Source organism: Lithobates pipiens, unplaced genomic scaffold (assembly GCF_037356315.1).
Source record: "Lithobates pipiens isolate NorthernLeopardFrog02 unplaced genomic scaffold, aLitPip1_a1.2 Scaffold_10, whole genome shotgun sequence".
Classification (NCBI taxonomy): domain Eukaryota; kingdom Metazoa; phylum Chordata; class Amphibia; order Anura; family Ranidae; genus Lithobates; species Lithobates pipiens.
In genome coordinates this window covers 16,302,475-16,329,374 of record NW_027507686.1, presented here as the reverse complement: position 1 = coordinate 16,329,374, position 26,900 = coordinate 16,302,475, and the positions used below count along the sequence as shown (strand labels likewise).

The window sequence follows — 26,900 nt, the reverse complement described above, 5'->3', positions numbered from 1 at the left end:
GATGGACACTGGTTAGCAGCCCTGGAGGGAACTAATTAGGAGCACTGGTGGTCACTATCTGGGACTGAAGTCACCTCTTACATAAGCCGGTAATCGGCTTTATGCTTTTCTCCTCACGCTATCAGCGCAAGGGGGAAAAAAAAAAAAAAGCTGATGACCAGCTTCTGTTTACATCACGTGATCAGCTATCACTGGTTGACAGCTGATCACAAATAAAGGGGCGCGATTGGCTCTTTACTCTGATCAGCCGAGTCCCAAGGACTCAGCGATCACAGAGCTCACCACACGTGCCGCAGCTGTCTTTTGGCTATAGCGTGGGCGCCAAGTGGCTAAAATCCTCCGCTTGGAGGGCATTAAGGGACACCGCTTGGTAGTAAGCAAACTAGAGTTTCCCACTTTCACTTAGTGTCCATTTCTCCTGTATGCGGCAGTATAACCCTAAGTTTCTTACAGCCAAGCATGCCTCTTATCAAGTGCCCCGGATTGTCTACTTTCCAAAAAGGGTTAATTTGGAGGATATGTGTACTGCCGTGGCGCCTCAAGAAATTATAGGCCGTCAGTACATTAAGGAATGAGCAATTTTCTGATAAATATCCCAAAGTTTGTGGGCTCTAATGTTCCTACAGTTTAAATAATACACACCGTTTCGGGTTATTTTTACCAAGGATAGCAGAATAAATTTTTGGCCAAAATTTATGAAGAAATGTCATTTATTTGCAAGATTTTATAACAGAAAAAGAAAAAAGTTTTTTTTTTTTTTTTTTTTCAACATTTCGGTCTATTTTTTTTTAGCAAAAAAACATAAATACAGTGTTGCATGACTGCGCAATTGTAATTCAAAGTGTGAGAGCGATGAAAGCTGAAAATTGGCCTGGGCAGGACGGGAGGTGAAAATGCCTGATGTTGAAGTGGTTAAAAGACTGACTTAACCAAGTTCAAAAGTTTAGTTCCTCTTTTGTAACCTGCGTTGTGCCTATAAAAGTTGTAAGATTCTGAATTGTTGAACATTCTCTAGAAAAATAAAGACATTCCAACAGAATAGAAGAAAACTGTTCAATACCGCGCTATACCTAAATTATAGCAGTAAAAAAAAAAAAAAAGAGCTGCGTGCTGAAATATACCATTAATAGCTCCAATTTCATTTCAGACAATTAAATCAGTAGGGTACAGATGGTGACCACACAAGTTGAAATGTCTTCTGTAGATTAAACACATCATAATTTGTTTAATTTGGAAATGATGGAGAGCGGTCTGTCCAAGCCTGGGATTAAGACTAATGAGCGCAGCAATCCTATATTGTGACTTCGAAAGCCGTTTTGGTGATTTGCAATGGCAATAAACACGAGCCGGCCGAAGAACAAGTCCTAGAAAGTGCTCAATAGATCCTTGTGCTGATTCTTCTGCAGTAGCTGCTGACGATGGATATGATTATATTTACTAAAGTACAAGTTGCAGTGCCGTCACAAACCTTAGATCTACATACCACATCAAAAAGAATAGGGAATTACATATGATATTTATAAATTGAACTAGAATTCAGAGGCCAGTAAGTCCAATCTTACAGCTAGAAGACAATTTAAAAGTGCAAGTTCACTTTCGCAAATTTTTTTATTTTTTTTTTAACAAAAAAATAAAATAATTTTTTTTTCCATCCGTCTGGCAGATGGGATGAATCTGAACCCCAATAGAGGAGAGCGGGCTCTGACAGGTCTGTTCCTGCACAGCGAGCGGAGACGAAGTCAGATTGTGTGTAGACAATTCCGACACACAAAAGGGCCACACATGCTCAGAATAAATTACAAGACGAAAGCTATTGGCTACTGACCTCTTTATAGTCCCATCGTACGTGCTGTACCTCACCTCGTTCTGAATGATCGGATATTCCCGACAACTTTGTGCGACCGTGTGTATGCAAGACAAGTTTGGGCCAAAATCCGTCGGAAAAAATCAGACGGATTTTGATGTCGGAATGTCCGACCGTGTGTACGGGGCATTACTCTTTAAGGCTACATTAACACTCGCTATATACTAAAGGTCCACAAACATTTATCAACAAGGAACAACCGGTTTTACAAAAATACTAAATTGCTATATTAATCACAATTATCCACCAAATACAAAAAAAACACCTCCATCATATGAGCAAATAAAATTTGACAATGTTGTCAAAAGGGCAGGAGGTAGTTACCACAGAAATTCATCCACCCACATACATGCTATAGGTATATAACAAATGGACCCGCTGTAGAAAATATGAGCTCAGACCCAATAGAGGGGTTGCTCAAATTAAGGATCAATGCGACAATCCACAGGGCAAAAAATAGTATGCATGTGTGGATAGGACCTGTTACGCTCCTAGGATGTGTTCATAGTTCACGTGCCGGTAGCCACACAAGGCTTTAATGGAAGGTATGGCAAAACAAAATCCTGGGACAGGAATGGACCCCTGGGAAAGGAGCTGGTGTACTAGGTAAAGTTGCTTGGTGTTTCCATGTGTGGAAAAAGCGGTGGGGAAGGATCCCAGTTCCTGCACATTGCACTCCATGCTTACCAGCCACTGTGTACACAATCCTGTGGTGGCCGCGGCTATGTTCGGCGGGGCATACTAGGTGAGGACACAGATGTAAATTAATAAAATGTTTCCCGAACAGGGGAAGATAGTTCTTGTGTGTCTCACCACTCCCCGATTCACCCGGGCTTCACCCACCGGAGCTGGGCTATCCTGCTATCTTCAAAAGGGGGAATATTCCTGCACCCTGTACATAGGGCAAACCACGTTGCTGCCTTCATAAGCGCTGTAGTGCAGCTACTGCCGCATACGATTCCCAGGGGGAGCAGGAGGTCTATGGAAAGCAGGCCGTGTCCTGCATCGCAAATGTGATGTTGTGGTGACGTCAAACTGACGCGTTTTACCCAGTCATGCAAGCTTCTTCAGATCGAGAAACATTAACACTCGCATACTGGCCCAAAAGTTTGTAGATACAAGAACTACAGTGGGAGGTCCCACCAATTAGCTGCAGGAGGCAGCCCCATTGGAAGCAAAGAGAGGGTGCTGGCTCCCGCAGCTAATTGCGGCCGCTTGCATGTAATCCCTATGCAGCAATCACCTGCAAATGATTGGCCCTAGACGCAGACTGTCTGCAAGAGTGTATGGCCTAAGGTGTCTTGTATAAGATTGATGTTGTGGGAAGAATGGTGCGGTGGGATTGAGGCAAGTCAGAAGCATTAGGAAACAGAGTTGTGCCTACATGGCTAAAGCACAGGTTCACTCTAAAGTGGCAGAGAATATGTGCTTCCAACAATAACGGCACAAAAAAATTGAAGCTCAACTTCTGATTACAAATTTTATTTATTTCTCTGCAGAAGCAAAATACAGTTCCTGCTGCAAAACGCTCCGCCTGGAAGAAAGTGGCGTTTCCCGCAGATTCACCAGTCCTTCAATGTCGGTCCCTTTTTAGGTTGAATGATGCCCAGCTGCAAACATGAATACACTTCCTGGGAGCCCAGGAAGTTAAGAACCCAGCACCAAGAGGTGCATGATCAAGCCACTCTGGGCTGACAGGAGAATTTTGCAGGTAACAGTACCACATTCCCAGGAACATTTAGGATCCACTGTCTGAGTTAGAGGACTCATGAAGTTATGCCACTGGACTGAAGAGGAACAAAAAAAAAAAAAGGCTTGTGTGCATAAAAAATAAAATAAAAAAAAAGTCACTCGGTGTATCAAGTTAAATGATTTAGTCAGAAGAACTGAAGATGTTTGCCAATTGGCTGCTAGGTCACACTGCCTTATGAAAGAGAAACTGCAGGCAACAAAACCATGGACTGGCAATGCGAGTAACACTGCAATCCCAAGTAAGGAGGCTTGGGAAAACGGAGTGCTCAACAAAAAAAGGAAAAACAATTCTTGCTTCCCACCTGAGTGTAGCACACCGTAGTTTTACCATGTTCCGAAAGTACACGATAGATCCTCCGGGAAGGTCAATAGTTTTACTAATTGCTTATCTGTGTATATTGATTTTTTTTTTTTTATAACCCTTGGTCTGCCAACTCCCGCCCTATATCAGAGATCCAAGTCAAGCTATTGATGTTCTCCAACACTACACTTGGGAAGAGGGAAATATGTGGGCATCTCTTGATGTCGCCTCCCTTTATACATCTATAGCCCATGAGGTAGGCCTTATGGCCAAACAAAATGTCCTCACCCAAAATGGAGACCTTAATTACCTACAGTCACAATTTTTGGTGAGGATGTGTAAAACCTATACGTCAACCTCACAATGTATATGCCTTATACACCAATCTTACTATCACTCCTTAAAACATCAATAATATTTAAAAACCACTGTAAAGTGCAATGTGAGGATAAGGTGCCAAGTATCAACATAAATATATAAGTATTTCCAAAGTCCATTACCATTTGCCATATATGTTCTCAAATTGTCATGTGTGCTTTGTGCTGAATCTTTTCACCAATTCATGTGCCACCACCACCTTCTAAAATGGGCACTCACCAGAGCCTATAAGGAGATTTACCCTTGGGTCATCTGGGATAACCACTCCACTGTCCTGGCTTTGCTCCAGCGAGTTTACCGGTAAGTGCTTCTCATTTCTCCATATCAATAATGGTGTCCCATAAAAATTAAACATCCATCATAGCACAACATGTATGCATAAAATATTTATTTATCTTGACTAAAAAGTATTCACAACAGTTAAAATGCCAACTCACACTTTACTGTGCCTCAAGACCGGCACTGAGTCTGTCCAGCTATTTGTTTTTGAGGATCTGTCACGCTGCTCCATTTCTCTATCCCGGGGCACGCTCCAAGCCTCATTTTGGCCCGAAAACAGGAAGAGACGTCCATAATTACCCAGAAGCCTCTACGCGTTTCGCATACATACATGCATCGTCAGGAGCCCCTTCCCCCCTTCACACAGGACACAGAAACAGAGCTGAGGCTATCAATCACAGGCTGTGTGCTATAGGTCCCTCTCCTGTTACCTTTTTTCTTTTGGTGTCAGGAAAACTTGTGCGACTCATGCTGAACACAGAGGATGTCAGACAGAAATTATCACAGAAGTGAACTTATGCAGGCCATACACGGTCGAATTTTGAACGAATTTTCTTTTAAAAATCAGAAAATTCGTTTTTTTTGTGATCCGATGATGCCACCATTGATTTTCGAAATTCAGCCGACCAAGCCTTCAATTTCACCTCATGTTGCTACAGCGCGCACAGAGAGCGCCGCTGTCAACGGCGATATGCCGCGAGTGGTGAACCCATCAGGGTTTACTTCCTCTTTAATTCGCTGGGTAATCGGGAGCCAGTGTAGGGATTGGAGCAGAGGGTTGGCAGACACTGAGCGGTTGGTAAAGTGGAGAAGTCTGGCAGCAGCAGATAATAATAATAATAATAATAATAATAATAATAATAATAATAGGTATGACAAACTACATAGAAACGTGCTACCAAGATAATTTTCATCCGATTCTAAAAACATAACATAAAAAATAAAGAATAAAACACTACAGTAATTTCTCCTTTATACGAGTTTGTAAGCATCAAAAGAGGTTTATTTGAGTCGACCTCCACAGGTGCAGTAAGGCTGCAGGGACCTTGCCTGGCTAGACACGGCTTCCTTCACAACCCTTATTAGTACAAATAACACGATTTCAAATCATACTGTTTCTGCCTCTTGGAGAGCTCCACACTTCATTTCCTAGGAACGATTAATATGTAATAAAGGTGCTGCGAGTTGGCTGGTCTCTGTTGCAGCAATCGGCGCTGAGTAGTGGATTTATAAAGCTATTACAGGAGCCTTTTCCTGGTAGTAAAAAAATGATTCTGCGGGTAAACAGAGAGGAGAGTGCAGGCTCTTTATAAACTTGCTAAAAAAAAAAAAAAAAATTAAACACACCATCGTGTTCATGTTGGGCGATTGTATGAGAATGGTTATTAGCTGCTCTAGCAGGTGCGCAGCTGTTTGCAAGGTGAGAGGTGATAACTCACATGTATAAAGAGAGGCCGGGACGCTGGAACAGCGTACAAATTATGTGGAGAGTCCAGAGTAATTCCTTGTGCTATTGGCGGGGTAACCGCAGGTTACTGTATGAATGGCAGACCCTGAACACACAGGCTATTCTCCCGCCGAGCCCAACAGGAAATAGCTGCCGTAAATCTGTTAATGCACCTGATATTGTCGGAGTAATGGCACCCGAAGCCTAAAATGATTAAGTCGGCTGAATTCTGGGCCAAGTTGCTCAATGCTGGAGGCTTTGGGTGCCTGGTGTTTGCAAACTGTAGGTCTCGTTTTTTTTTTTAATGTGCCAATACTGCTGGGATGAAGAGGAATAGAAAGACTATTATATGTGCTGTTCCTGGAGAAAAGGCTTCTCCAGGCTCCTGCCAGTGCCGATTACATCAGTAACGGCATGGATAAGTTATTTTTTATTTTTTTAACAGACGGGGAAGGCCAGAGATCCAAATGCCCGCTACTCACTTAGCCTGCTCTTAAAGTGAACTTTCAGTCAGTTTATAAATTTGCTTCTATAGGACCCTTCCCTTAATATCATTGGATTAGAAAATTGTGTTTTGCTGCCTCTAAATACCTTTCTTTTCTGGTAGTTGCCGTCTTCATCCAAGCCAATCGCATAGGCCAGCGGTCCCGAAAATGCGGCCCTTTGCTTGTCTTTTTCTGGCCCTTGGGGCACCATTCCATCCACTGACACAAGCAATGGGGCATAAGTCCTGTTTTTACCCTATATCCCGAGCAATTTGGCATGCTATTGTTTTTATGTAGATGCTGTGTTGAGAACTTCCATACTCCACTACATCCGTGTAGAGAACACCTCTCCAAAGTGCCAGACACCATCAATTGTGAGCATTTGCCCATTCAAGACAGTTACGACGACGAACTGCAGTCCGGTGGAGACCCCGATAAAGGACGACGAGCATGCAGAGGAGCTTCCCTGAGACGGTTTCTGACAGTTTGTGCAGAAATTCTTTGGTTATGCAAACCGATTTTTGCAGCAACTGTCCAGGTGGCTGGTCTCAGACGATCTTGGAGGTGAAGATGCTGGATGTGGAGGTCCTGGGCTGGTGTGGTTACACATGATCTGCAGTTGTGAGGCCGGTTGGACATACTGCCAAATTCTCTGAAACGACTTTGGAGATGGCTTATGGTAGAGAAACGAACATTATATTCAAGGGCAACAGCTTTGGTGGACATTCCTGCAGTCAGCATGCCAATTGCACTCTCCCTCAAAACTTGCAACATCTGTGGCATTGTGCTGGGTTATAAAACTGCACATTTTAGAGTGGCCATTTATTGTGGTCAGCCTAAGGCACACCTGTGCAATAATCATGCTGTCTAATCAGCGTCTTGATATACCGAACCTGTGAGGTGGATGGATTATCTCGGCAAAGAAAAAAGTGCTCACTAGCACAGATTTAGACAGATTTGTGAACAATATTTGAGAGGAAAAACCCCTTTCACACTGGGGTACTTTGCAGGCGCTACAGTGCTAAAAATAGTGCCTGCAAAGCGACCTGAAAGAGCCGCTCTTCTCACTCCAGTGTGAAAGCCCCGAGGGCTTTCACACTGGAGCGGTGCGCTGGCAGGACGAAAAAAAAAAGTCCTGGTAGCAGCATCTTTGGAGTTGTGAAGGAGCGGTGTGTATACCACTGCTTCACCACTCCTGTCCATTGAAATGAATGGGGCAGCGCGGCTATACCGCCAGCAAAGTGCAGCTGCAGCAGTGCTTTGCGGTGGTTTTAATCCTTTCTTGGCCGCTAGCAGGGGGGTAAAACCGCCCCCACTAGAGGCCGAATACCACCGCTAAAACAATGGTAAAGCTGTGAAAAAATAGTGCAGTTTTACCGCTGGTGTCCGCACCACCCCAGTGTGAAAGGGTCCAAATAGGACTTGTGTACATAGAAAAAGTCGTAGATCTTTAAGTACAGCTCGGGATAAATAGGGGCAAACACAAAAGTGTTGCGTTTATAATTTTGCTCAGAGTGCGTGTGTGTGTGTGTGTGTGTGTGTGTACACACACACACACACACACAGCTCAGCACACCCCTTTTGAAAAGTAAGATTGTAATCAATATCTCAATGGATACGAGAAAAATTTCCAACATATTGACAAAACTGAGTTTTATAGAACATTTGTTTAGCTCATTACATGAAAGCAAGGTTAATAAATTAACTTTGATTATAAAATCTTCAGTTTTACTCAAATTAGTAGATGCAAAAACAAATACGCCCCACAACAAAAAAAACGACTCCTTATAGTATTTTGTATGACCTCTAGGATTTGTAAGAAAAGGAACCAAGTCTTCTAAGCATGGAATGAACAAGTTGGTGACATATTGCAACATCAATCTTTTTCCATCCTTCAAAAATGACCTCTTTTAGCGCCTGGATACTGGATGGAAAATGATGCTTGTCTCTTCAGAATTCCCCAAAAGGTGTTTCCCCCGATTGGGTTCAGATAAGGAGACATACTTGACCACTGAATCACTTTCACCCGGTTCTTCTTCAGAAATACAACAGTGGTCTTAGATGTGTGTTTTGGATCAATGTCATGTTGGAAAAGTGCACGAAGACCAAGGACACGGAGTGATGGTAGCTTCTTCTCTTTCAACATCGAGCAGTACATCTGTGAATTCATGATACCATCAATGAAATGCGGCTCCCTGCCACCAGCAGCACTCATGCAGCCTCCACAGAAGGAAACTGCAACCACCATGTTTCACTGTAGGCACCATGCATTTTTCTTTGTACTCCTCACCTTTGTGACACCATAGTTTTGAAGCCATCAGTTCTAAAAACATTTACCTTGGTCTCATCACTCCAGAGTCCCATTAGTTGTCTTCTTTTTTCAGCATGGGCCATGGCAAATTCTAGGCTAGTTTTTGTGCATGGGCTTTAGGAGAGGCTCCCTTGGTGGACGACACCTATGCATGCCATTCCTCTGCAGTGTACGCCGTATTGCGTCACAGGATACAATCACCCCAGTTTGGCTTTCTACTTCTTTCGCTAACTGCTATGAACTTGCATGGCGATTTCCTTCAAGCCTTCTCATCAGAAGACGCTTCTGTTGAGGGGATAACTTCCATGAACGGCCTGGACCCCTCTGTGAGATGGTTCCATCTTTGTTACATTTTTGTATCACTTTTGCTCCAGTATTCTGACTGATAAGTAAGGTCCCTTTCACATGTGCGGACCGTTCAGAACCACCTGTCCGTTTTTTCAGGCGGATCTGAACGGTTGCTCCATACAGCTCTATGGACCGTCGGATGTCAGCAGTGACATGTCCGCTCACATCCGATCCGCAAAATTCAAATGGATGGAGTAACTAAAAACAGACAGCCCCTAGCGAAAGGGGCCTAAAGCTTTGCTGATCTTCTTGTAGCCTTTTCCTTTCTTATGTAAAGAAATGATTTTCCTCTTCGCCTTGTGACATTTCTCATCCATGTGGAGCCATTGCTGCCAGCATGTAATGGAAAGGGGTTTTCTTTGTTAAGCAACGCTCTTTTATAGTCAACTGTCTGCTGGACACCTGTTTAATGAATAATTACTCACCTGTAGTTGAATTCTTGTTAATTGGGAGCAAAGCTAAATTTTAGACAACAATATCCTAAGACTTTTAATGGAGTGTATTCTTTTTTGCAACATGGTCTGAATGAATTTGTTAGGAAAAATACTTTGTGTGTGCAAATTAACAAATCCTGGTTGCAGTAAATGGCCCACATTTGCGGGAGTATTTTGTTTTTGTTCTTCACATCAGGTATTAAAAATTAGTGAAATAAATTGTATTATAACACTACTAACCTTCGACATCGACCGTCTCTGTGGCATCTGGCTTAGCTTCTCTGTGTTGTCCTTCAGCCACTTTCACTGCAACTGCTCTGCAAATGGCTCCCAGCTTCCTGTCCAGTGATCGGACCCCAGCTTCACGCGTATACCTATCAGAGAATAACACCAAAGGCTGTCTTTAGAAAACTTTTTTGTGCTAACATTTAGAACAGGAATTCCAGCCAATAAGTGGAATCAGACTGCACACTAAAGTCACATGATTCTGAGAAAAATAAAATAAAAATAGGAGCCTACAGTAAACGAGACTGGGAATACCTGGCCTACATAATCAAGCGGCTTATCAAATAGTGTTCTTTGAGCACCAAACTACTAGAACCAGGGAGTTTAATAGCAGTGGAGTGAATTGCTGCACTGCAACTATGACTGGTTATAAAAAAAATAAAAAAATAAAAATAAAAGCTTTAAGCCCTTTGACTGGAGTGCATCTTTAAAGAGATCCCGTCACCCTGACCATTTAGGGCAAAGTGACGGGGTCCATGTAAAGACACCCCCTAATTATTTCATGCTCCCCTAGCAAGCACTCCCCTGTCTCTCCTTCTGTGGCGATGTATGCATGGCTTCTGGGTATGCGACCTTCCATGATGCAGTGCTTGGGTCAACTGCTAGGCCAGAGCACTATTGTAGGCAATGACGGAGGGCAAAGCTCCCTCTGAGATATGACACTAGCCAATAGCTGGCGTGATGGTTGCAGTGGAGGATGCCACGGTGGCAGGGGAGCACTGGAGAGGTGAGTATGCACCGCTCAGGGGATGGGTTTCCACAGAACTGGTTACTTTGCTGGGAGCGGGCAATGCAACAGGGTCTCTTTAAAATCGGATTTGTTTAAAAGATAAGCAATAAGAATCAATGGTTGTTACAGGCAACATAAATGATCTTCTTACCCTCTCCATAAGGGTGCTTACCTGGTGATAATTTCCAGAGTGGTTTCAGGTGGAATCTGTATTTGCTGAGGGGTCAGTCCGTGCTGTGCCAGTTGTTTAGCAATGAGATGTCTGTGTGCGATTTCAATCTTCTCTTCCTGAGTGTATCCTGAATGGAGACAATGATAACAGTCTGTCCATATTTATAAATCTGTGCAGCCAAGAGACACAACAGAGACACAGGATGCATCCAACAGCCTGGGTATTTGACAGATGCACCAAAGAAACCTTTTGCCTCCCCTTTTTTGTGTATGCACCATAGTAAGGTATGGGGTTAATCTCTTGCTTGCTGGCGTTCTCATTGAGTGGAGTAGGGATTGTAGAATACAGAGACTTCTTGACACAGCATGCAGCTTCCACATATATTTGAAAAATGTTTGCAAGAGCTTTTTTTTTTTTTTGTAATTCCTTTATAACAGCTAATTTTTTGAGCTGGAAACCGATTATAAAAAGTCCTCTACTGGCTAGCAGTTCTAGACTAGGTTCGGCAAAAAACAGCTAGGCTTAATCTCAGTTGAAGAGTGCGGTAGTCAAGGAGTATTTAGGAGTAGAGCCAAAGCCCCTTTAAAATGAAAAGTGCCAAATGAGTATAATTGGGCTCCTTCTACGGATGCCCACTGGCAGACTCTTATGCAAAGAACTTGCAGCGCCAGTTTAAGCACTACAAAAACCTCCTTCTGCAGCCCAAATCACAGATCGGCTGCCGGCATTCATATAAGCTCATCCAGGCTAGCAGAAGCAGATCTTAAGACAGAAGGTGGAAGTGCCGTACTTCGGAAGCTATACACTATACAGGAAAGTGTAGATACGGCTGCAGCCTAAGCTCCTCCTGACTCTCTCTGCAGACCTCTCTTCACCTTCCTCTTGCTGGGTTCCGGGGTGCAGCACTTCCACCCTCTACCGATTTGCCACTGGGAGACTGTTGCAAGAAAGACTGGGTGAAGCAGGTCACAGGACAACCCAAATCCCACTGGAGGGATTGCATCTCCCAGATGTCCTGGTTAACACCTTGGCATCCCTCATGGACCTAGCAGAAGCCGGTTTTTGTTTAAGATTAAAGTGATCCTTTCCATCACCCAAGCATGTAAACCTGGTGGCACCTTCAAAATCCGGTCCATCAGCTGTTTTGAACTCCTTTCCTCAAAATACACATCCTAAGCAGACTAAAAAAATCGCAGACTAAACGTTTCAGTTACTAATATAAAATTTTTGACTTTTTGTCAAAACTGAACAGCTAAGCCTTCTCCATCTCCATGTCTACCTTCCCCTTGCCCACTGAGTGTAAAAGTATGTTTGAAGAGTGGGTTGTTCTCTACAATGCGTAACAAACAAGATGGTAAAACCGAACTGGGGAATAAAGGGAATCTTTAAAGACACAACAGAGCAGAGTTTTTCTGATAAATTAATATTTGCTCACTAGTTCACATTTGGTGGTGATTTCTGTAGAAGAGGAGGTTTACTGGAAAATGAAGTGGCTGGAGGTTCTCAATGATCTACCACACAGTAAAGGACATTTTAAGGCCATGCCAACAAATTAGATCATTCTTCTAAAGGACCAACAAGCCTTAAGCATAGGTTCACATTGAAGCGATTTGCCACGCCAAATCGGCAGCTACTGCCAGCAATGGCACTGTCCGAATCTGTGCGGCACCACACCCATTCCCAAAAGTAGTTTCTGTACTACTTTTGGCAACTTCAGGTGTGACTTCAATAGACATCTGTGCAGGAACCCCCACAAATGTGTCTGAAACCGCCCCCTGCATTGGCGTTTTACACCACAAGCCCTACTAACTCATTGAGCATAAGCCCATTTGAGGCCTCTTACTCCGGTAAGCCTTTTCACAACCGGTGGTGGGTCTACTGCTGTCTTTTCACCTAATATTGACGTCACGTGGAAATGTCTTGGTTTAGAAGTCATTCTCTCCCCAATATTTTTTACAGACTTTTTTTCACATTATACTAATTTTTATGATAATTAATGGACTCGCTGAATTTTGGATGTCCTGTTATTCAGATTTCACTTCTTGATTTTTTATGTCACCCTTCCAAATATTTATGGTTATTTACATCACACAGAATGTGTAGAAGTACATAATTCTAAAAAAAAAATCTTTGTGGTTATTCACATTCTACTTCATTGTGTTTACATATTTATTTTTGAGCACTGCACATCATTTTTATTTATGCATCTTTGGTTTGCACTTGTTTGGTGTTGTGCTGGCTGCTATTTGATTATATTTTTGGGGGTGTTAGAGCGATATATACCAATTTTTTTTCTATTAAAAAGGTATTGTTTTATGGACTTGTAAGTGACTTATACAGGAGCAGCTCAAAATAATTAGAATATCATCAAAAAAAGTTAATTTATTTCAGTAATTCGATTAAAAAAAGTGAAACTCATAATTGTATACATTCCTTACACACAGAATGATATATTTGAAGCATTTTTCTTATCATTTTGATTATGGCTTACAGCTAGTGAAAACCCAAACAAAACATTCTATATCACAGAAAAGTTGAATATTGTAGACTCATGGTGCCACACTCCAATCAGCTAATTAACTCACCGGTAAAGGTTTCCTGAGCATTTAAATGGTCGGGTTCAGTAGGTTACACAATCGTGGAGAAGACTGCGGACTTGACAGTTGTCCAGAAGACAGTCATTTACACCCTTCACAAGGATGGTAAGTCACAAAAGGCCATTGCTAAAGAAGCTGGCTGTTCACAGAGTGCTGTATCCAAGCATATTAAAGTTGAGAAGGAAAAAGTGTGGTAGAAAAAGGTACACAAACCGGGATAACCGCAGCCTTGAGAGGATTGTGAAGCAAAGGCCATTCCAGAATTTGGGGGAGATTCACAAGGAGTATCTGATACGGCTGGTCTCAGTGCTTCAAGAGTCACCACACACAGATGTATCCAGGATATGGGCTTCAACTGTCGCATTCCTTGTGTCAAGCCACTCCTGAACCAGGGAGAACGTCAGAGGAGTCTTACCCGGGCCACTGTTGCTCGGTGGTCCAAAGTCCTCTTTTCAGATGAAAATAACATTTTGCATTTCGTTTGGTAATCAAGGTCCCAGAGTTTGGAGGAGGAGTGGAGAGGCACAAAATCGAAGTTACATGGGGGTCCAGTGTGAAGTTTCCACAGTCAAAGATGATTTGGGGAACCGTGTCATCTGCTGGTGTTGTTCCACTGTGTTTTACAAAGTCCAAAGTCAGCGCAGCCCTCTAGCAGGAAATTCTAGCGCACTTCATGCTTCCCTCTGCTGACCAGTTTTATGGAGATGCCGATTTTATTTTCCAGCAGGACTTAGCACCTCCCACACTGCCAAAAGTACCAATACCGGGTTTAATGATCATGGTATCACTGTGCTTGATTGACAGCAAATTTGCCTGACCTAAACCCCATAGAGAATCTGTGATGTATTATCAAGAGGAAGATATGAGAGACCAGACCCAACAATGCAGACGAGCTGAAGGCCGCTATCAAAGCAAGCTGGGCTTCCATAACACCTCAGCAGTGCCACACCGTGCTGATTGCCTCGATGCCACGCCGATCGCCTCCATGCCACGCTGCGCTGATCACCTCCATGCCAGGCTGCATCGATGCCATAATTCATGCAAAAGGAGCCCTGACCAAGTATTGAGTGCATACTATACTGTACATGGACAGCCTTTTCACTAAGTTGACATTCCTGTATTAAAAAACTTGTTTTAAATTGGCCTTATACAATATTCTTATTTTCGGAGATACTGATTTTTGGGTTTTCACTAGCTGTAAGGCATAATCATCAAAATTAAAAGAAAAAAAATGCTTGAAATATATCACTCTGTGTGTATATATTTCTACATAAAGTATACGAGTTTCACTTTTTGAATCAAATTACTGACATAAATTAACTTTTTGATGATATTCAAATTTTTTGAGATGCACCTGTATATCAGAAGTGGAAATTGTCCTTATGTTCAAAGATGCTGGGATTTACATAGGGCAGCTTTAGTACTAGCAACATGGAGGAAGGGTCAGATGATTTTTTATTGGCCAAGAGATTCCATAACAGAACTACAATGTCCTGCAAGTCTAAAATGTTCCCGGATTATTGTTTTATAAACGTGCTGTTTGAAGGCTATAGAAGAGCCCCACCCTTTCCTATGAAGTCTAGCCCTCTTCTGGCATGTTCTTGCTGTACAAAACAACATCCTTCTGCTACAAGAGAGAGACAAAGTCAGACCATCAGAAGGTATTCAGCACCAATTCCTGTGTGTGTGATTAGGTCTTATTTTCTATTGTTGACCTTTACAGATGCCTAAAATGCTTGCACAGATTGCTAGTTCTCTGGGATAAAGTAATTGTTATGGTGGATGTTGTTTTGCTTTGTAGAGGTATCACGCAATCCTGTTGGATAGGATACATCAAGCTTCTCCTCGGCACATGGTGGCACCCCCTTTTATACATTTCTCCTGCAAGGCATTATATATCATCTAAGAAAAGACACATATCTGAGCTTACCAGGAACCTCAAGAACCTCCATGCGATCCAGGAGGGCAGGTGGAATGGTGGCGGTTGTATTAGCGGTGGCAATGAAAATGACCTGGGAAAGGTCAAAGGGCACGTTCAGATAATGATCTGTGAAGTTGTGGTTCTGCTCGGGGTCCAGCACCTGCACAGGAGAAACAAAGGGGGACGGTCACAGGCAGTATTATTGAGGATATAAAAACGGGTAACGATCGTGTGTTTTCAAAGAGTACTAAAATCATAGCTCCCAACTGTCCCTGATTTGGAGCAATGTCCCTCTGCCCCTCATTTTGGTTTGATCTATATAGTTGTATATAAAATGCACTTTTTTTTTTTAAACCTTTCATCCAGTTTCTATATTGCTGCATTTGTAAATTCCAAAAGTCAATATAAAGGAATAGTAGTGGTAAAAAAAAAAAAAAAAGCACCCGTGAGTTTAACCAATCTAGTTTTTTTGTGCAATTCTCCTTTAAGGGGGCGTGGCAATGAGTGTGTGTCCTTTGCCTGCATACGTTTGCCGATAGGCTTCCCTCATTCCCCTCTCAAAAAGTTGGGAGGTGTGCTAAAATTGTGAATTAATAACACTTACCTAAAGGCAATTTTTAGGAGGCGTACTTACCTAAGGCCGGTGTCTTGTCGAATACTGTCCCCCACCGGATAGTGTCCACCCTGTACTGCACTTGCACAGTACGAAGGACAAGGAGACGCCGAAAGTCTCCGAAGATGAACGGCGCCTGCGCACTGAGTCCAGATTCAAGCCCCACCATCCAAGTGGACATAGAGTTAGAATAAAAAATTGCCGAGCAAAGCGAGGCCGTGCCCGAAGCGTGGCGAGTGAAGCAAGCCTGCGAGGGGCCCTGTTACCAAGTGCATACCGTATGTCCATTTGCATGGTGGGGCTTCAACCTGGACTCAGAGCAGAAGGTACTATTAAGTGTGCAGGCGCCGTCCATCTTTAGAGACTTTCGGCATCCCCTTGTCCTCTGTACTGCGCAAGCGCTCCACCTGTGCAGTACGAGGCGCACACTACCCAATGGGGGGACAGTTCTCAGCAGAACACCGGCCGTAGATAATGTGAACCATGTGTGGGCAGGCTGAATGTACCAAGCCAAATCAATTCGATCAACTGTGGTACAAACCAGCCTGCCGGACTCCCTTGCGGTTATCGCAGTTATTGGAATAATTACCAGACAATTGCGCGGTAGGTGGGATTCCCCTGTCAGCACTGTCTGTGTTGATGAAGGAATCGTGCAAATTTCTTTCCTGCAACCCGTGGCTTTCAAACAGGAGACACAGCAGCGGCTCTTTCGGGGCGCTTTGCAGGCGCTATATGCAATAGCGCCTGCAAAGCGCCCCAGTGTGAAAGGGGTCTAAGAGAAGCGGAAACTGTGTGCTGTGTACGCACACAGATCTCGGTTCTCCGTGTGCCAGGAGCAATCGCGGGAGCCTGGCGGTGATCGCGACCGCCGGGCACTCGCACCGGCTCCGTGGTTACATACATTATGTAGCGTCGCTTCACCTTGTGGCGCCCCCAGTGGCCACAAGGCGAAGCGATGTTACATAACGTTTCACCCAGGCGTGCCATTCTGCCGCACTACAACTGCGGCAGCTGGTCGGCAAGTGGTTGACCAGTTCAATACCGGACCTATTCTGGACCTAATCTGGCACTCCTCTCCTACATGTAAAAATCATATTTTTTTTTGCTATAAAATTACTCAGAACCCCCAAATATTATATATGTTTTTTTTAGCAGACACCCTAGGGAATAAAATGGCGGTCATTGCCACTTTTTATCTTGTATGGTATTTGCGCAATAATTTTTCAAACTCCTTTTTTTGAAAAAATAAATAAAAATTGTTTCATGAATTAAAAAACAACAAAACAGTAACGTTGGCCCAATTTCTTTGTATAAAGATGATGTTACTCCGAGTAAATAGATACCTAACATGTCACATGTCACACTTTAAAATTGAGGACACTCATGGAATGACGCCAAACTTCAGAGGAGGTCTAGTGCTGGAATTATTGCTCTTGCTCCAACGTACGCGGCGATGCCTTTTTTGAACTGCGTTTACATATGCGGGCGGGGCTTACGTGTTTTCGCTTCTGAGCGCGAGCTACCGAGGATAGGGGCGTTTTAAATAATAATAAAAAAACTTATTTTTTTATTTTACTTTTTATTTCTATTTTACATTAAATGTTTTTTGATCACTTTTATTCCTATTACAGGGAATGTAAACATCCCTTGTAATAGGAATTCGTGAGAGGTCCTCTTTATGGAGAGATGCGGGGTCAATAAGACCCCCCCCCCCCCCCCCATCTCTCCTCCTGGCTGTAAAGCATAAGATCGCGCCCGGGCCTCCGACGGTCATAGAGATGACCATCTGGTCACCGGACATCTCTATGCTCGTTACTCGGGCGATTCTTTCTTCGGGCCCCTGATGCCACGGGAGAGCCCAGGGAAGCACCGGATGGCGGTGGGAGGGGGGGGGGGGGGGGGATGGACAGACAAGTCCCCTCCCGTCACCTATAAGAACGATCAAGCGGTGGAACTGCCGATATGATCGTTCTTATCGTGCACAGATTTGCCGGCTGGAAAGATTGATATCTGAATGATGCCTGCAGCTATAGTTAAAGTGGTTGTATACTCTTTTTTTTCACTTTTACCTACAGGAAAGCCTATAATAAGGCTTACCTGTAGGTAAAAAAAAATATCTCCTAAACCTGTACGGTTTAGGAGATATTCCCCTCGGTATGCCCTGCTGACTGCAGCGGCGCATGCTGAAAATCCAGCAGTGGCCGACCGGCCGGGATGAAATTTCCCGCGCGCATGCGTGGGAGTGACGATATCGTGGCTCCGGCCACTCACATCGCCGGAGCCGCAATACCCGGAAGAAACGCAGAGGGAGCATGTCAGCTCGCTCGGCGTGGATCGGGCCAGATGTCGGGGCCTCGTTCTAAGTATTTCATAATGAGCTAGTATGCGGTGCATACTAGCTCATTATGCCTTTTGCTTTGCAGGTGGTAAAAAAAAAAAAAAAAACACATTAGCGGGTTTACTACCGCTTTAAAGAAAAGAAATAACAGGTTTGTGAGAGACAGGAATTCTTACTGGTTGGTAGGTGGTCAAATACTTATGTCATGCAATAAAATGCAAATTCAATTATTTAAATTTCATACAAATGTGATTTTCTGAATTTTTGTTTCAGATTCCGTCTCTCTCACAGTTGAAGAGTACCTATGATAAAAATGACAGACCTCTACATGCTTTTACAAGTAGGAAAACCTGCAAAACTGGGCAGCGTATCCAATACATGTTCTCCGCACTGTATGACGAGGACAGAAGAACATTCTCACAATGATACTATAAGGTCTGTAGCAGCAGCGGCATCTGCCAGCCATTGACACCACGTGGCTTCAAGTCTCTCCAACAGTGCAGGAGGGTCGCACAGGCGTCCAAGACAAATACATAAAATATACGGCTGGTCGTAAAGCTGAACATGTTCGTCCGTGGAAACTGCAATTTGGGAGGATTAAGCCAAAGTGTCTCTCTGGCACCAAATGAATACGTTGTAGTCACGATCTTTTCGGCTAAGTGCTCGCCTTCACACAAAAAGCACACTGTAATATTTTATATCGTTGCGCGAGGCGCCCCCCCGAGGAATAAGATGCATGAAAAATGGATCGGGCCCCCCCCCATGCTCCAGAATACAGAAAAACAATCACTTTCTAGACTTTTAATCAAAAGGTCATCTATAATTAGAACAAACGCGGCCCTTGTTGTTTAATAACGGATTGGAAAAAAAAAAAAAAAAAAAAAAAAGGAAGGAATTTGCTATTTTCCTAATGACTTCGAAGACAGGAAACTTCGGACATTCCGACGACAAGGGCAGGTCATGCGATTTCCCCCCCTGTCTCGAATGATGGCTCTGATTCCAGAGAGAGATTTCAGCCACGACACGGGAAACATGAACTTGTAGAGAACAAGGATACTTTTCACTCCAGGGGAAACTTGTGTATTTTCACTTAACATTTATTTTTAATTACATTTTTGTAACATTTATCCAAGGGCGCATTCTAACGAGAGGATTGGCATTAATGCGTTAACAGGCTTTGGGAAGCCTTGCGCTTAGCAGAAAGTTTTGAAGAATTTTGCTAGAGATATTTTTTTTTCTGCATTTATAGCCAAGCCTCTGCAATTATTATTATTTTTTTTATTTTTTTATTATTGTCACTCAGAAGAATAGAATCAAACAGCTATGGCTGCAAATCATGTCCTCTCCACAGCTTTCCTCTGCAGTACCCCTTCTCCACCACAGGATGTCCTCAGTCTTGTGTTTTACATGACAATGAGGATCATTGAATCCAAATACCCGAGGACATACTGTGAGTGCAGGACATCATAGACTTACCCCTCTGAGGGGGTGTCACCAAGGTGCCCTGCACTTACTGTATTGAAGTGTCATGCAGTAGGTAGGTGTGAAGACAGCCTTGAATTTCATGCATCAGTACCCACTGTGTTCAAAGCGAGCTAGTTATATATATATATATATATATATATACATACATACACACACACACACACATATATATATATATAAAATTATTTTTTATGAATTCTTAAAGTATTCACACAGACATGGAAAGAATAATGATTGGAAAGCATTAACAGGTTAACAAGATGTACAGGTTACAAAATGTAAATATTGGACAATATTCATAGGCCATTACAATAGACCAGCATGTGCATCCAGAGAGTCTGTACATCCATCCAAGTCAGGGGTGTCCATGTGCACATTTTCTGCTTCTCTCCACCCCCCCCCCAACATCAACTGATGACTGGTGGGGACCCCAATGTAAGGGGGGGTACCTGGGAGGGGACCCTGATGTAAGGGGGAGACTTGGGTGGGGATCCCGATGTAAAGGTGGGGGGGTGACTTGGGTGGGGACCCCAATGTAAGGGGGGGCGACTTGGGTAGGGACCCTGATGTAAGGGGGGGGGACTCCAATGTAAGAGGGGGATGACGCAAGTGGGAACCCGGTGAAAGGGGGGGGGACACAAGTGGGAACCCGATGAAAGGGGGGGACACAAGTGGGAACCCGATGAAAGGGGGGGGCAACTTGAGTGGGGACCCCAATGTATGGGGGGATGACTAGAGTGGAGACCCTGATATAAGGTGTGGGGATTTGAGTGGGGACCCTGATGTGGGGGGGGGACTCGGATGTAAGGGGGGGGGGACTCGGGTGGGGACTCCGATGTAAAGGGGGGCTCGGGTGGGGACACAGATGTAGGGAGAGACTGTTCTTTGTTTTACTAAACTTTGTTCTCTCTTGTTCTGAATCATGAGGGTAAAATGTGTTCATTTATTTAAAATTATTTAAAATTTTATGAATTGATGATTTTTTTCGGCCTGTAAATATTTGTAAACTATATGACGTGCCCCTTGTACTGAACATAAAATGCAGCATCAAAGTGAAACGACACTAGCCGATATGCATTTGAGCATTTTGGTGATGCAGCAGATTAAGTCAGAACAGACTAAGGTGAGTATATAAAAGATTAAACGTTAAATATGAAGTAACGATAGTGCCGTACTTAGATCTGACATACCATTCAAAGCAAAAAAACAAACAAAACATTAGCCCTAATTACTAACAACTTACGGACACAATGTTTTCATAAATAGCAGATGATCTGGATCTAATTGCAAAGAAAACAAACAAATCCTCCTAATGTTCTGTGCTTCGGCAAAGTATGACATTGTGGAATGAACGTTTCTGAATCAGGTCTATGGAAGTCTCTGGAAGCGTCTTGTGTACTATGAGAGGTCTTTGTCAGCAGCTGTGTAAACATCTGGAGCGGAGGTTAGTGCTTCTCGAGGCACAGCGTGATCAGCACAATGCCACAAATGCAGCGTCTCAGGATTTTATTTAAAAGGCAATAAGCTTTTTAAAATATACAGAACATATGAACGTGATCGGCTTTATGACTGCACTTTATCTTACCTCGCCAAAAGTGTGCTTACAGCTTAGGTCCAGTCTCCTGACACATGGCTTACTCTGATTACATTGCACACTGTGAGCGTCTCACAATATGCATTAGAAGCTGCAGCAAGTCAGAAAGAACTTGTCTAATTTCTTCGCTGGAGGACAACCAGCATCATCTAGCTCATTGGTCCCCAAACCGTGGCCTGGGGGACCTTTGCTTGCCTTTATCTGGCCCTTGGTGCACTATTCCTCCGAGTGACGCCAATGGTGGGGCACCATGCCTCCCAGTGACGCCAATGGTGGGGCACCATGCCTCCCAGTGACGCCAATGGTGGGGCACCATGCCTCCCAGTGACGCCAATGGTGGGGCACCATGCCTCCCAGTGACGCCAATGGTGGGGCACCATGCCTCCCAGTGACGCCCATGGTGGGGCTCCATGCCTCCCAGTGACGCCCATGGTGGGGCTCCATGCCTCCCAGTGACGCCCATGGTGGGGCTCCATGCCTCCCAGTGACGCCAATGGTGGGGCTCCATGCCTCCCAGTGACGCCAATGGTGGGGCTCCATGCCTCCCAGTGACGCCAATGGTGGGGCTCCATGCCTCCCAGTGACGCCAATGGTGGGGCTCCATGCCTCCCAGTGACGCCAATGGTGGGGCTCCATGCCTCCCAGTGACGCCAATGGTGGGGCTCCATGCCTCCCAGTGACGCCAATGGTGGGGCTCCATGCCTCCCAGTGACGCCAATGGTAAGGCACCATTCCTCCCAGTGCCGCTAATGATAGGGGCCCCATTCTTCCCAGTGAGACCAACGCTGGGGCACCATTCCTCGAAGTGACACCATCGATGAGGCAATTTTTCCTCCAACTGACACCAATAATGATCACTATTCCTCTCACCGACACCATCCATGAGGCTCTATTCCTTCAGCTAACACCAATGACTGGGCACCATTTCTCCCACTGGCACCAATGAGGGATTATTCCTCCAACTGACTCCATTGATGAGGCTCTAATTCCTGCAACTGACACCAATGATGGGGCCCATTCCTCCCGCTGACACCAATGATTAGGCATTATTCCTCCTATTGACACCATCAATAAGGCTCTATTCCTCCAACTGACACCAATGATTAGGCATTATTCCTCCTATTGACGCCATCAATAAGGCTCTATTCCTCCAACTGACACCAATGACAAGGCACTATTCCTCCCACTGACAACATAGATGAGGCACTATTTCTCCAACTGACACCAATGATGGGCCACCATTCCTCCTATTGACACCATCGATGAAGCGTTATTCCTCCAACTGACAATGATGGGGCACTATTCCCCCCACTGACACCATTATTGAAACACTACTTCTCCAACTGACACCAATGATGGGGCACTATTGCTTGCGGTGACACCATCAATGGGGCACTATTGCCCCAACTGACACCAACAATGGGAGCTGCATACAGAAGTTTTTTTTTTTTTTACCTTAACGCATAGAATAAAAAGAAAAAACTTTTAGCACCACTTTAATGGGTTGCCTGGGAGAGCGCAAAAATGGCTCGGACGCACCCCCAGGTGTAAGTGAGCACTATGTGCATACATACCTTCACAGAGATCACAGTGTAGCATTAACATTAGCACATACTTTTGGCCATATAGTCTATAGGTGTCTACATTATAACAATAGACAATGTTCACCAGTTCTGCTTTTCCAATCAGTATGTCCGTCCCCGCTTAGTACTCCGGGGGTTTTAAGCTGCGCAGTTCTGAAATTATAATAATCAGGTCAAACTGCTTTTAATGCCCTCTGACATAACAAATTGTTCTCAGCAATTTATCCAAGTACCTAGCAGCATTCCCTGTCTCGGGGAATATCAGTCAACATCCCTGCCTGACAGCATTACAAAACGGCGAATAGGGACAGACTGGAGTCAGAGAGATCAAGCAATGCATTAAGTAAGAGATATTGGACGGCATGTACAAGGCAATACGGCGAAGCAGCGGGAAGATTAAAAATGGCTTCAAATAATCTGGAAAGTTCTCAGATCACAACCAGCTGTGGCTATGAACTCCCCCCCCAGGCGTAAGACGACCTTTTCACAGGGTGCATGTGTGAGAGATCACTAATACGAACCAGAGCACCAACACACAAAGCTATTTTATACTGTCCAGTGACCCCATCTACTCCCTGGATCACATTACCTCCTGAAAACCGCCATACTTCTCAATCAGCGGCTCTGTGCGCAGCATCTTCTTCAAGGACAAAAAGGAGAGCGGAGCAGCCGCTTGGCCTAAACTGCCAAATCACCATTATCTCAGCAAACCGTTACACGGACCGGCGTAACGAGACACCGGGCAACGGCAGCAAATTTTCAGATGCAGAATAAACAAGAAGAGAACCATCAATTTCTTTTTTTTTTTTTTAAACTGCTGAAAGTCAATATATAAAAAGTACACGCAGTGGTCTTTTACTAGAAAATTATTTATTAAAAATATTTAGTCATCTTCAAATCTCCATCTGCTGGTCCTAGTGGGAGTCACATATCCTTGTTTAAAAAAAAAAAAAACAAACAAAAAAAAAAACATAAAAAAGTCCCTTCTATTGCTCTCAGCCGCCTCCAAATCTCTAAATTCCTTTATTTTGTTGCTGCTATGATCCGATTTCCTCTAATGTGAGTGGCTACCTTGGTTCTCAATGACCCCACTGTATATAGGAACGTAGCCACCCCACCTTGGTCCCACGTATGTAGAAATGCAGCTGCCCTCTCTTGGTCCCACGTATGAAGGAATGTAGCCACCCTCTCTCTTGGTTCCACCGTATGTAGGAATGTAGACACCCTCTCTTGGTTCAACCGTGTGTAGGAAAGAAGCCACCCTCTCTCCACTGTATCTAGGAATGTAGCCACCCTCTCTTGGTCCCACATATGTAGGAATGTAGCCACCCTCGTTGGGCCCATGTATGTAGGAATGTAGCCACCCTCGTTGGGCCCATGTATGTAGGAATGTAGCCACCCTTGTTGGGCCCATGTATGTAGGAATGTAGCCACCCTCTCTTGGTCCCACATATGTAGGAATGTAGCCACCCTCGTTGGGCCCATGTATGTAGGAATGTAGCCACCCTCTCTTGGTCCCATGTATGTAGCCAAACTCTCTTGGTCCCACATATGTAGGAATGTAGCCACCCTCTCTTGGTTCAACCGTGTGTAGGAAAGAAGCCACCCTCTCTCCACTGTATCTAGGAATGTAGCCATCCTCTCTCGGTCCCACTGTATGTAGGAATGTAGCCACCCTCTCTTGATCCCACGTATATAGGAATGTAGCCACCCTCTTGGTCCCACGTATATAGGAATGTAGCCACCCTCTCTCGGTCCCACTGTATGTAGGAATGTAGCCACCCTCTCTTGATCCCACGTATATAGGAATGTAGCCACCCTCTCTTGGTCCCATGTATATAGGAATGTAGCCACCCTCTCTTGGTCCCCCGTATGTAGGAATGTAGCCACCCTCTCTTGGTCCCACGTATGTAGGAATGTAGCCACCCTCTCTTGGTCCCACGTATGTAGGAATGTAGCCACCCTCTCTTGGTCCCACGTATGTAGGAATGTAGCCACCCTCTCTTGGTCCCACGTATGTAGGAATGTAGCCACCCTCTCTTGGTCCCACGTATGTAGGAATGTAGCCACCCTCTCTTGGTTTCAATGTACCTAGGAATGTAGCCATCCTCTATTGGTTCAACTGTGTGTAGGAAAGAAGCCACCCTCTCTTGGTCCCACGTATGTAGCCACCCTCTCTTGGTTTCAATGTACCTAGGAATGTAGCCATCCTCTCTTGGTTCCACTGTGTGTAGGAAAGAAGCCACCTTCTCTCCACTGTATCCAGGAATGTAGCCATCCTCTCTTGCTCATTCCCGAGATGGACTATGGGATTTGTAGAGCGCATAGAGGTGGATAATTCAGATTCTGCTGCATATTCACCTAACCCCCCGGCATCATGAGCACTGCAGGTATAATAGCCACCAGCGGAGCTGTTGTCTCTCTAACCTGTCCATGTTTGGCAACTAACAAAATGCATAGCCTCAGCATCAACTGTGGGTATTGACCTTTCCCTCCACCAAATCATTGAGTTAGTTTAAAATAAAAATAAAAATTAAGCTGAAATCCCTATTTACTGCTAAAACCATGGTCACCCATCATGTGAGGGCCTGAATCGTTGATATTTCTCACTGCAGAGTAGGTGGGTCCTTTTCAGGGTGTTCACGACATTGCCTGTGTGACAGGGACACTTCCCATAGACTGTCTAGCGAAGGAGCTACACCGAGGGATGACATCATGTAGAGGGGATCAGTTGGTGCTGGCACAGGTATTAATGCTGGCGTGGGTACTGGTGGGTATTAATCCTGGCGTGGGTACTGCGGGTGCTGGTGGATATTAATGCTGGCGTGGGTGCTGGTGGATATCAATGCCGGCGTGGGTACTGCGGGTGCTGGTGGGTATTAATGCTGGCGTGGGTACTGCGGGTGCTGGTGGGTATTAATGCTGGCGTGGGTACTGCGGGTGCTGGTGGATATTAATGCTGGCGGATATCAATGCCGGCGTGGGTACTGCTGCCTGGCTCCTCTGAAACGCGGAAGTGTGACAGGAAGCTGCAGCAGAGCCGATGCTTCCTGTATCTGTCACAGGCGGAGTACATTTCATATCACTCCACCTGTGACGAGCCAGAACTACACAGAAAGCATTGGCTCCATTCTTCACAGCGACAGCTGACTCACACCACCCGCTGCCGAGTCGCTGGCTGATATCGGGACTGAACGCGCAGTGGCACTCTGTCTCTGTGAGGGAGGCAGGAGCCGCACAGCACTAGCAAAATACGGCAGCGAACTTTGTGACATCTGAATGATGCTTGGCTGGGGTCGCTGGGCAGGTGGGGCCCCCGGGCAACTGCCCAGCGTGCCCATGCGAAAAAGACGGTCCTGACAGGTTGCAGTTCTGGATTCACTGGTGGTCACTCCCAAAAGCAGTGCTGGCAAAGGGTGCAGTGTTAGGGAGGTGGGAAAATAAGAAGCATCAGAAGGTCATGAGAGGAGCTTAAATTTTCATTAAACCCACGTCAATCAAACAATCAATAAATGCTGTATTAAATACTGTTCATACTCAGTCACTAAGGGATTGTTTTTCTGTATTCTGAAAAAAAACCTGGATGATCCTGCCGTTACCTATCCCTCTCTCCTGTCCCCACTGCAGCTTGGGATTCTTCAGAGCAACAGTTGCCAGCTAGTGCGCATGCTCAATGACGTAATCTATATGACAAAACGAGTTGGGCGGAGCCTAAGTGATGTTACCATGCAAAAAGGACCGCAGTGAGTTTTTGAGATTTATAGTGGTTGTAAACTTTCCCCCCCAACTTTGTTCCATGTAAATCAGCATTAAAAAAACCCTAATGAACACTGCTTGTAGATATCTCCTTAATTTCTTAGTATTGTTGTAATCCTTTTTTGTTCTTTAGAATGACGTCACTGAGCATGCCCAGATCTCCCCTGATTTACGGCACACTCTGTGTGCTTGTCTGCCTATTATCAGGACTTCCTACGGCACAACAC

At 44.6% G+C, this 26,900-nt stretch overlaps 1 protein-coding gene across 2 annotated transcripts in view; it reads right to left on the bottom strand.

The window, feature by feature from the left end:
* Positions 1-26,900, bottom strand: part of LONP2 (lon peptidase 2, peroxisomal) — a 151,218-nt gene that overhangs the window by 53,113 nt on the left and 71,205 nt on the right. For both annotated transcript variants that reach the window (XM_077451692.1, XM_077451700.1), the window contains 3 exons: positions 15,314-15,464; positions 10,787-10,913; positions 9,840-9,973 (listed from right to left, as the gene is read on the bottom strand). In XM_077451692.1, the coding sequence (XP_077307818.1) occupies positions 9,840-9,973; positions 10,787-10,913; positions 15,314-15,464 (412 nt within the window). The remainder of the gene's footprint in view (positions 1-9,839; positions 9,974-10,786; positions 10,914-15,313; positions 15,465-26,900) is intronic.